At 30.5% G+C, this 12,118-nt stretch overlaps 1 protein-coding gene across 1 annotated transcript in view; it reads left to right on the top strand.

The window, feature by feature from the left end:
* LOC111003071 (collagen alpha-1(X) chain) overlaps positions 1–11,660 on the top strand; it is a 49,326-nt gene extending 37,666 nt beyond the window's left edge. The window contains exons 17-24 of the mRNA XM_045628087.1: positions 164–276; positions 1,255–1,347; positions 6,506–6,628; positions 6,827–6,957; positions 7,414–7,593; positions 10,078–10,221; positions 10,813–10,893; positions 11,211–11,660. Coding sequence (XP_045484043.1) covers positions 164–276; positions 1,255–1,347; positions 6,506–6,628; positions 6,827–6,957; positions 7,414–7,593; positions 10,078–10,221; positions 10,813–10,893; positions 11,211–11,277 — 932 coding nt within the window. The 3' untranslated portion in view covers positions 11,278–11,660. The remainder of the gene's footprint in view (positions 1–163; positions 277–1,254; positions 1,348–6,505; positions 6,629–6,826; positions 6,958–7,413; positions 7,594–10,077; positions 10,222–10,812; positions 10,894–11,210) is intronic.
* The last annotated feature ends 458 nt before the right edge of the window (positions 11,661–12,118 follow it).

Here is a 12,118-nt window from a genome sequence, read left to right as displayed (position 1 = left end):
AGATCCATATTATAATTTCACAATAACAACTCACGTTTATATTTAGGATCAGCAAATATGTAATTATAATAATTAATTGCCAATTTAATTTTGCCTCTGAATCTCATGCCTTCACCTGCGCCAATTTTCCGCTTATTTTTACATTTTATATTATTTTAATTAGATTTCGCGGAACCTTTAGATTCGCTGAGTGAAAGTGGTGATTATGACGACGAAGAGGATGGAAGGACTATTATTGGAACTGTCTTATTCAAAACCACGGATTCATTACTACGGGTGAGTTACACATTATTACCACATATTGCAACTCAACTCAACTTATTTTTAAATAATGAGGAAGCCATTTTCTTTATTTTGTTAGTTTAATTACAAAGGCTACTATTTTTCCGTGATATGAAATATTAATTAAGACTTTCTAATAGCTTATTAACAAAGCCCTTTGTTTTATTTCGTAAAAAAATGCTTTGATGTTCGTAATGAGCCTAACACAAGTGGAAATGAAACTGTAAATAAATTATGAAAGGACTTTGAAGTATATGAAAATGTTTCATGTCTAAATGAACGACAATTTCTGTTATTAAAACGTAATGAGTAAAATTAAATGTATATATTCGGTTGTGACAATGTTTCACGTTGACGTCGGTTTCTCTGATCATTTAAGGCTTTTCCAAATGGTTAATTGTATTCAAAACCTTTGATATATAGGTTAATAATCATAATGATAGTACGTCGATATAAAGACCATAAATACTGAACTTAATTATCTTAGTAAAGTATTTGATGTTTTGCTCGATACAGAAATTTCTTTAGGACTACAAGCTTTGAAATAATTTTAATTTTTTTTCCACTAGTATCGCCTTAAAACTCTTTTATTTTAAAGAACGCTTAGTTGATATATTTTTATTATTCGCCACAACATGGCGACGTCAAAATTCAAAATCAAGTTATTTATTTTAATAAGGCACTGTGTGAAAAAGTGCCTTCAATCACTTCAATCATCTTAATCATCTTAATCACAAGTCAAAAATATTAAAAAAGACTATACATTTTGGAAGGGGTACTTTCAAAATGTAGAATTAAATGGAAAAGAATAGGCAATAAACTCCATACTTGCTCATTTAAAATAGTTTTTACAATAGTATACATTGATTTGATAATTATTTGCAAAGACGACGGTTTAAACGGTTCTTATTAAAAGTAGTAAAAATGTATCAAATTGATCATTTTACAAAATTTAAGTTGTTTTTCTTACAGTTGGGTGCAAAGAATCCTCGAGGTACTCTGGCATATGTCATTCAAGAGCAAGCACTGCTTATTCGCGTTAACAATGGATGGCAATATGTTTCAGTAAGTAACTTTATTATAATATTTTGATGAAGGTTAAATCTATACATTAAAATATACACTTAGATCTATTTTCTACATATTTAAAAATTCGGGTTTGTTATTTCATTTCTTAGTTGATAACATCCGCTTTTATATTATTTTTTTATTTTGGTTTTGCCTTCACTCTGGATAGTATAAAGTGAATAAACTAATGGAACAATTCATGTAAAAAAACTTGAATTAAAATGTAATCTGTGTTGTCAGCCATACGCAGTGGTTTTAAAAATCGCGAACACAAATTCATGTTAGGCCCAACAATCGGTGATGTGCGACATGTACAGAAAACTGTACACCTTATAAAAGTATGAAAAAAAGAAATGCAATTATAGCCACGGGATTATTTATACTAACAAGGAAGAGAGATCAAAGACGTCGTACGTCGCAGATTCAAAGCGATTAATATTTGCCAAGTCGTCCAATGTTTTTATCACACTACAACTTATCTCAACGATCTATTCCCTAAAATGCCAGGAATATCGCTGATAACTTATTTTTTTATAATTATAAATCAGCTGTTAGAAAGAATAATGATGATCACGAGTCAGCAACAGTCAGTCTGGTAAAATTATAACAGAGCGATTGCCTACTACTGCACTTCTTGCACCCATCATTTTTCTTTATTTATTTCTATTCTTACTAGGGTTGCCTGGAAGAGATCGCTTGTTAGCGATAAGGCCGCCCGTTGCATCCCTTGTAATTTATATATACTGTGTTATTTGTATTTCTTTAGCAACGAAGTGTAAATAAATAAATAAATAAAATACTACTCGTATTAATAATAATCCTTGAAAAAATTTTTTTTTTAAAGTCCTTTTCGTTTCTTGGCTTAACAGATCAATCCATCGCATTACTGAAAAATTGACAATACAACCTGGGAGTTGTATATCGTACTCTCTTTTTATGTTATCACTTATATATTAGTATATAATATAATATATTGGTATATAATAAACAAGCATTTAAATCCATCACGTACTTGTACGTGTAAGTAAAATTACCAGCGAAATTAGTTTTAGACATATTAACTGTTAGTTTCAAAGCTGATATGAATAATAAGAACAAACTACTAATTTAATTTAAATCTGTGAATTTGGCGTAAACCGCACGCCACTCGTAATGTATTACAATTTTCGTAATTTCCGCTTCTAACTCGACTAGTTTATGTGGTTTCAATATATAGTTAATTGGAAGCGTGGCTAGATAATTGAAGTGGCATTTTGTAATAACGCGAAAGTGATATGAATGGTTTTTGCTTTGTGTTTGTGAATTAAAATTAATTGTAAGTTGTAGCATCTGTCAGCGGCAATAACTAAGTTGTTCTTTCCAAATGTTGTTCCGGCTTTTTCGATAGTTAAACAAATGAAACCAACGGGATTGATTACCCAGATGTTGACAGGTCACGGTGGATTCTTGTCGTACTTTTACATATTCAGGATTAAACAAAGTGATGCCTGTCATTGTGGCGATACGGATGTGGAGATGGAGTTATATGTTCTGAGTGACTGTCCAATGTATAGATACGATAGGTTTAACACTGAGCAAGCTATCTATGGGTATAAAAGTAACGGATACTAATTTAAAGGAAATAATTTTAAACATTAAATAAAGAAGCATCTTTTTGGGATTTGCTGTAAAGGTCATACAAAAAGTAGTTAAAAGAAATAGGTAGTAGTGTTTTATCATCCGAGTTACCAATACCATTTACGTAAGCTATTTAATACCTCCAACGACATAGGGGGAACAATAACAACGGGGAATTATGTAGAAAATATATATTTAAAAAAAATGCATGGATCAGATATCAATGTATTTATACTTCAAATACGCTACAAGTAGTTACTAGTACGCAATTAGTAGAAGCTAGTTGTTGTAGACGCTGTCATGAATTTTTGAGACCGTAGTACTCTTACATTTTTATTTACTTATCTACTGTACCATCTGCAAATTGACGACATAAAAAGCATCCATTTACACTGTCCAATAAAGTCTCTTCTACTGTTCAACTTTCAAACAGTACAAAACTAAACAATTCAAAGCTATACACAATTAATATTCTATTTAAATAACTATTAATAAATTATATTAACATTAGAGGATACCTATTACTACTGATACGAACAAATGCTAACTATATTATCAGCTATTAGCTTTTAGTACAGCTTCAGCAATTACTTCTACTATAAGGTTCTCTATTGACATAGAACTTTCCTATTCGTATTTAATTTCATGTAAAAATTACATTTTCCACATAAATTATAAAAGACTCAATAGACACAGTACCGATAAAATTTGTAAGCCTCGCTATTACTCCAGTATCATCCAACAAAGACGAGCTGAATTTTAAACTTAAGGATTTTTCTTATGATAACGGGCTGATCCCTGAAATGAATTTTCTAAAGACGAAGGCAGATTTTATGAACACTTCCTCCATTTTTAGAAAAGAGTTTTAAAGCTGTATTTCCCTTGTTTAGATTTAAGTTGGAAAGCTGAATATATTATGAATTAATAATAATTCAACCTATAGGGTATGTCTATATTCCGAAGTTTTAGGAGCTTAAAGAAAAATACATTTACGCTACTATTAAATGTATAATAGCATTTCAAATGGATTTCCGTGCCAAATAATGTATCCAAATGACACATGCGATGTTTAGATAGTTTTATATAAGTAACTAGCTGCCCCCGCAAACGTTTACCCTAAATCGGATTTTTACTTAATCTACCATTTACTATCTTTTTACTAACATAGAACATTTTGTCATGCTATCCCAGAGGGTTTTCTGTGATTTTTCTCTACATAAACTTCAGAGTTCAAATAATAAGTTCTTAACTAACAAAAAAAAATAGGGGGTCGATTGTAGATAAAAATTAATGGATGTTTTTTTTGGCTTAGACACCCCTTATCATATAGGGGGTTGAAAGATAGATAGTAGCCGATTCTTATATTTACTGAATATGAATAAAGAAATTCATAAGAAGCGGTCGAGCCGTTTCGTAGGAGTATGGGAACGAACATTGTGACATGAGAATTTTATATACATAGAGATAAATATATTATTACTAGCGGATCCGACAGACGTTGTCCTGTCTACACGTCTTTAATTTCAAAATTTCAATTTTTAATAAGCCATTTTGATAAAAATTATTATTCAAATGTTATGACAATATCTAACGATCCAGCACATGGTCACACACGATATAACACAATGATAACAAAACTTTTTTTAAATTTCGGGACAGACTAAAATTAAAATTCGAATATTATTTAAAATTTGACACTGCGATGGTAGCGCCGTCTGTCCGATTCAATGTAAAACATTCCAAAATCAACAACAACTAATAAATTGAAAATTAATTTAAAAAACATTGTCCAGCGGACAAAATTGTGAATCTAAACCATTCCCAGATCCCCTTGAACACACACAAAAAATTTCGTCTAAATCGGTCCAGTCGTTTAGGAGGAGTTCAGTCACATACACACGCACACAAGAAATATATATATTAAGATTGTTGAATATTTGACCATAGGTATATAACCTAGATGGGGGCAGAGGACTATACTGGCCTAATTGGCCTGGATACATTAGACGATTTCCCAGCTGTCTTAGCCTCAGACTGCCTTTTTCTTGTTATTTGAGGTCCTACAAAGCCGTATTACAGAAGCTCCGGGGTCGCAATCGCATTCTACCGGGACTGACACAGTCTGCCTAAAAACATTGATTATATATTTTAATTATTAAAACACATTTGTTCTGTAGCTGATTTACGACCGTGTCGTATAACTTGCGAGTACTTACATGGGTTCTATACCCGGCGAAACTAAAAGTATACAAAATGAACATAGACGTTTTAATGAGGTTTTAAAAAGAAAGGTGAAACCAATTTTCACCTATCTTATTACTGTTATATATTATTCGAGATAATATTGGTGGGATTAGTTTTATAATAACCTAGTTTCAAAACTTTACATTTAGGAAAACTTCTCTGAAGAATAGACTAAGTAATGGCGACTTTAGTGATGCAAATTTCGTCTATCGTTGCAAAAATTTCCACATACTTTTTAGAACGTAAAAATAGCTAGAATTAATAAAGATATATTATACTTAGTAGCGTTTTTAAGTAGCAGATTTGACATAAGAAATGTTTTTTTTTTAGTTCTGTAACTATCACTTTACCAAACAAGAAAACATTAATAAACAGAAAATTAAACAAATTTTAAAAGTTTGGTCCCTATGGCGGCGTACCTTTATCGCATTTCAGCATTTTGATCATATTTTATTTGCACCTATGCATGCTATGATAAGCATCTAAACCCCCCCACCCCCTTTAAAATCGAAGTTGGTGAAAAGACACTTCTAATCAATAATCAATAATTCACTAATTCATTATAATTTATAAAGAAAAGCATACGTAAAATGCTAGTAATAACGAGCGATAGTAATAGAATAGAATAAAAAAAAATTTATATATAATACGTAGTCATCACCGTTACATAACTCGCTTAAGTATAAACAAAGGTTTTCTTACAATAAATCCACATCGAAACAGTCCCCAAGGGATTATACATTTTATCTTTGTATCTTAACATAACAATAGGTATATTGAGATGACATTACGAGGTAAATACTTTACTGGCAGACATTCAAATTAAATTATCTCAAGGATTCGACCAAGGCTGATAAACTAATCTAAAATATATAAATATGAAAGCTTTTATACTGTAAATAAAATACATCATAAAAAAAAATACCTAAATACATCATAATCATCTCTCAGGTAACGTAATGATTATAATTAAATTTTTCCATTAGAATTTTGTAACGTTTATATTGTTTCGAGCAGTAATTCGTATATAACTGTGTTTACATATACCAATGGAGTCAAAATTTTAACCGTGATCACTAAATAAATTCATCCATCGCCGCTTATGTTAAAAAATCCAGTATAGAATCTATATTGGCCGATTCATAAGCAATATTGGTTTACCTACCTAAAATAAATAACCAGGAAAAAAATATATACCTAATTCCGACAGAATTCCAAATACCATTGAATATTTTATGAAACTACAAAAGTTAATATTGTAAATGTGATTACATTTCGATCTTGGTTCAAACAGATGGGGTCCCTGTTGGCTGTACACAACTCACCTGGCAACGGGCCCACTCGAACGCCACTACAGAATATTCTAGAAACTTCTAGTTTAGTGCATCACAAGAGTCCCGTGGGAGAAGGCCCAGTGGTATGTAATTTGAAAGCTGAATTAGATTTTAAAAATATTGTAGCAAAATTTTTAAGACTCTAGTTTTCAATATGAACTTTTGTTTATCTTTAACAGTACTAAAGATTGTAATATTTTACAAGTAAAAAATAAATGCTTTAATTACCATAATACAAGTTTATTACGAGACCAACATTGTTATATATTATGTCTGTATAGCTTCGTCTAGCTGCGTTGAATGAACCGCATACGGGTGACATGCACGGAGTAAGCAGTACCAATTACGAGTGCCACAGACAAGCACAGAGAGCCGGCCTCGATGGCACTTTCCGTGCTTTCATCTCTTCAAGGTAAACTCGCCAGTATTACTTTGTCTTAGCGAGTAAATTACCTGTACATGCTTCACCGACGGAGAGCAAACAAAGTCAAAGATTTAATGAATGTGGAATCTGTCCTTGAACACCGATACATATTCATTAGTTCAGGCTTTATACGGCCCTGTTCTTTTTCTTTTATCATTATAGAGTTTTATAATTTATGAAAATCTGCAATGTGCAAAAAAGCATAACAGATTAATAGAAAATTGTTTACTGAAAGTTTATTATTTTCAAATGAAATTGAATCTTTAATAATCATTTTCTTTATTAAATTATATTTTGTGGTGTTTATATTTTTAGCTGGTATTTAAATCAATATAATAGCTTACCATAAATATGTAACCACAGATTACCGATCATATTCATGTACAGTACTAAATCGTTAGTCATAATATAATATAAATGGTTTTGTGTATATCTGCTTTTTAGGGTCCAAAACATAGATTCAATAGTGAGTTGGGTTGATCGTGAAATACCAGTTGTGAACATACGTGGTGACGTGCTGTTCAACTCTTGGGGAGAGATGTTCGATGGATCCGGTGCATTGTTTGCACATGCACCGAGAATCTACAGTTTCAGTGGGAAGAACGTGTTGACTGACCCTGGCTGGTAAGTAGTCGAAAATTTACCTTGACATTGGTTGTGGTATGTTTGATGGATTTTGTGAACAAAACAATTAATTACGATTGTACTCAAAGTCATTGTGCTCTCTTCTTGTAATGCCATTAAAATGTATGGATGTTAATGTTTTGTTTTGTTTTGCTTTGCATCGTAATGTGGATATGTATTTATTTTATGTGTTATTTTTTTACTGTATATATATTATGTTTTACTTACTTTACTTTATACTGTATATATATTGTCTCTGTTTCGTTACCTTAAATAAACTAAATAAATAAATGGCGTTAACCAAAGTTAGAACAGAAAAGATAATATAATATAAGATCTAAAACATATTTCAGAGTATTTTGTGGCATTTTATGATCAAATACGCATAACTTAAAATTAATATTTTAAGTCCTTTAACTGAAGTATTTATCTATACGACAGAGTTTTCAGTGTAACTGATAAAAATCCAACAAAAAACTAAGTCAAAAGTCGTTTAGGCTTTGTGTTTATGAATATAGGTTATTTAATAATAGCGGAAAAACATTTTATAAATTCCTATTATTCTAATTCGATGTGATGCGATGATATTCATGCACACACTAAGCTTTTACATACACAAACGTTGGAAATATAGTAGTAACATGTTAACGTGGGATTTTAATGATTACAGATTTGTAAAAGCCTTAATCATACCAACAGATCAAATGATTGATCTCATGACAGCTAGACTTTGAAAACAGTAACCCAATTTCTAAAGCAATGCCATCTTGCTTCTAAGAGGCATACTGTAATTTATTTCATCATCCGTTTCAAAGGATGTTTGACGTGAAAGCAAAGGTGTTTTGTAATTAATTCTCTGTTCGGGATTAAGGTTGACTGACGTTACTATTAATTTAGCGTTGGGTGGAAGTGGAAATAGATGGAAAATTAACTATAATTACGAATTTAATGCTTGATTGAAAACATATACGTTCAAAAGCTTTCGCATTCCAAAGCGATGTTAATATCATTTTTAAAAAGTTTATAAATTAAGTTTGGTCGTTACAGCATACAGTTCATAATTTCATTTGTTATTTTTGCAGAAAGCCTAATTTTTATACAAATAAATCTACAGCAAAGAAAATCCAAAAGTTACTTCATATCAAAATTAAGTACCAAACGTTTGAAAATTATACAAATTACTATGCACTGAGAGTAACTATTTTTCATTACTCATTCCATTTTATACCCCTAACCCGACTAAAATCCCAGTCTGGCGTACGTATTATTATATTCATGAAGGTGAATTTCGCTTACAATTTTATGATGACCCAATTTTGGAAAGTAAACATTGTACCAGTATAATTTCTACTTTGATTATATGTTATAGAAGTTGTGACTTGTGTGGTACGTTCGTGTAATGTGTGACATTACTCAAAGCGTACTTTGAAATATTGCGTGCGTTGATAGGACATTGTTGTGAAATTACACGACTAAATATAGGTTTTGAGGCTCATTTGTAAGGTTTATATTCAATGAAGTATGTGTTGTAATAAACTTTGTAATTACAATTAAAATACCAGTCTCTTTAACGGGATTTTATTGCGACGGCGGCTAAAGCAAATCGTGTGTCGCTTCATAATAATATTTATTTATTTCTTATTTTGTATTCACTTCACTTAACGTCCTGAGTGGGGCAAAGTGCATCAGCTTAGAAGACTAATCTTATCGCTCTTTTGACTCTCCGGTCTGGGGCTCTAGTGACTTACTAGATCAGCTTCTTTCGCGTCAACAATGTTTGTTGTCAAGTATGTTCTGGGCGGCCACGTTTTACCTTGCGTATTTCAGTCGAAAACTTGAATGGCAATATCACTTGGAACCTTCCAAAAGTGACTCACCCACAATTTTCAGCGAATTATTTTGACTTCTTACAGTAACTTAATAAAACGAAATAGAAAAAATCTTAGACTGATATGTGATATTCATGAATTGTTATAAATAGGAAGGCTAATTGACATACATATTAACAATTTAATATGTTATATTTTTATATTAGAATCTTAATTAAATAGAAATTTGGCTTGATGAACTTTGCGATACAATTCAAATATTTAAAGAAAACACCATTTTAAATACTAAACTTTGTTATTCTAATTAATGTATCCTACAATTTATAAATTAAATATTGTTTATAATTCAAAATTAATAGTAATACGTAACCTAGTAACAAATTACTCGTAAAATGATATTAACTCATATTTAGATTAATAGAAGGCCTATGTCAACAGAAAAACTATCCAAAGTAGTTGCTAGTAAATGTATTGTTTTAGCTTTGTAAATTAGATTTAAAACAGTAAGACTGTTTTATTATAACATGATTAATTAGCAGTAAATTAAAAATGTCAGCGAATAGAGGGCTTTTATTATTTTATTATTATTATTAATATTTGGATTGTTAATTTAATTTGTGAAAAGTGCATGAATATATTTATACACTGTCCACAGGACACAAAAAGCAGTATGGCACGGCGCAAGTCCGAACGGTGAGCCAGCGATGGATGCCTACTGTGACGCGTGGCACAGTAGCAACCCAGAGAAGTTCGGCCTTGCCTCCTCACTGCGCTCCAATAAATTGCTAGATCAAGAGACGTGAGTATTACATTTATATCGATTTTTACTTCGTATGTTGGAGAAAAGTATTTTCATTTGTAGACTATTTGCCGTAATGATGTCTTTTATTAAAAGTAAATTAATATAAGCTTTTGTATGGGATATCTATTATTCTTTATTATTAATTTATTTTATTATTCTTTATTACTCAAGATGTCATATGGGACATGGTGTAATGGTTGCAGCTGCTTACAAACATTGTGTAAAAAAACTTGGCGATTAAAAAGAGTGGCGGAGAGTTTATTGCCAGTTCTTCTCTTCCGTTCTACGCCCTTGATTTTAAAACTGGCAGCAAATGTAAAATTAGAATCATTTAATGTATTTTTTTTTTGACGTTCATAAATGTACATTATGTTATCTATATGAATAAATGATTTTTGATTTGACTACAATTTATTATTAATATTTACTACATTTATCAATACAATATTTTTTTAAATATAAAATTAGTTTGGTTTATTACTTTACTTACACATTTTTGAATTGTTGAACAAAGAGAAGTTGGCAGAGTTATACAAAATTAACACGTAGTGAAAATAAAGAAATTAATTTTATTTTATATTTCTACAGATATACGTGTAGTTCAAGGCTCATCGTATTATGTATTGAAGCCACGCCCGTTGACACAGCCAGAAGAAAAAAACGATCCAAGTATGTAAAAATGTGTTAATCAATACGTTTTTGTGTATGTTCATTTCGTTTACGCTATTTCCTTTATTATACCTTTTATTCTATCAAAAATAAATAAATGTTATTGTTTCCAGTTCTGTATCCAGCTTTTTATTTCATTAAGTTCTGAAAAAACAAATGACAATCATGTCAAAAATGGCTGTCATTCATCTTTTGTTTCGCAAACAATAATACTAAAACGAGTAATGCAGAGGAAACGATATACAATGCATTACTTCCGTTTCACCATTAGCATAATTCATTTCGAAGGAAATAATGAAATTCTTTCTCTCTGACAGGTATCGCACAGACAAATTGCATTTTCTGAAAGACATCGAACAACGGAACGAAACTAGAAATATATAGATGTTGAATTTTTATTTATTATACTGTTGTGTTTAACGAAAGATGTGCTTCAATAACAAACCTTTTTAACTAGTATTTGGTCGCGTTTGATAGTGGATTTGTGGGACTGTACGATTAAATTTTCACTATAATAATAATATTATATAGAGAAAAGCTTTGATTGATTATATATTTGTTTGAATAGGCTCTAAAACACAATAGTTTTCAAAAATTCTCTGATGACCGTAGGATATACAATATTCCCGAAAACTAAGGGTCTATAGTTAATCCCTATTTATTAATTTATTCATACGAAATAAAGAAACAATCCTATATTGCATACGCTGCGGAAACGATTGACAATAGAGCAAAGTTTATTATTATTAATAATTAAAATTTTTATATTGACAGTTATATAAAATTGATAAGTATAAATATACCTTTGTCTTACATTACTTTCTTTATTCAAAATAAGTCATGGACTCTTTCCAAACTAGAATCAATTCATAGGCTTGTAATTCTAAAACCTCAATGTTTTTGCTATTAGACGCAGTTTATTATTTATATATTAAGAAACTGAGGCTTTGATTAATGTAAATATAATCGTATTTTAAGGTACTTTTTTTTGTACACTTTAAAAGTTTTGTAAGATGTTGAAAAGTGCATGTTCTTGTTCAATCTGTTGTATACAAATTTATTGAGAGTTATCCAGTTAACTGTGTTTTTTTGATGATATTGCACAATCGATAACTGCGTTATCTTAGTATCAACATATAATTTGGGGATATGAATTAGAAATATTAACACGTGTTAATATTATAAAATGTTATAATTTACTGGATATTATATTCACAGTTCGATG

The sequence above is a fragment of the Pieris rapae genome, chromosome 4 (genome assembly GCF_905147795.1).
Source record: "Pieris rapae chromosome 4, ilPieRapa1.1, whole genome shotgun sequence".
NCBI classification, from domain to species: Eukaryota; Metazoa; Arthropoda; class Insecta; order Lepidoptera; family Pieridae; genus Pieris; species Pieris rapae.
This window is presented reverse-complemented; position numbering and strand designations above follow the sequence as displayed.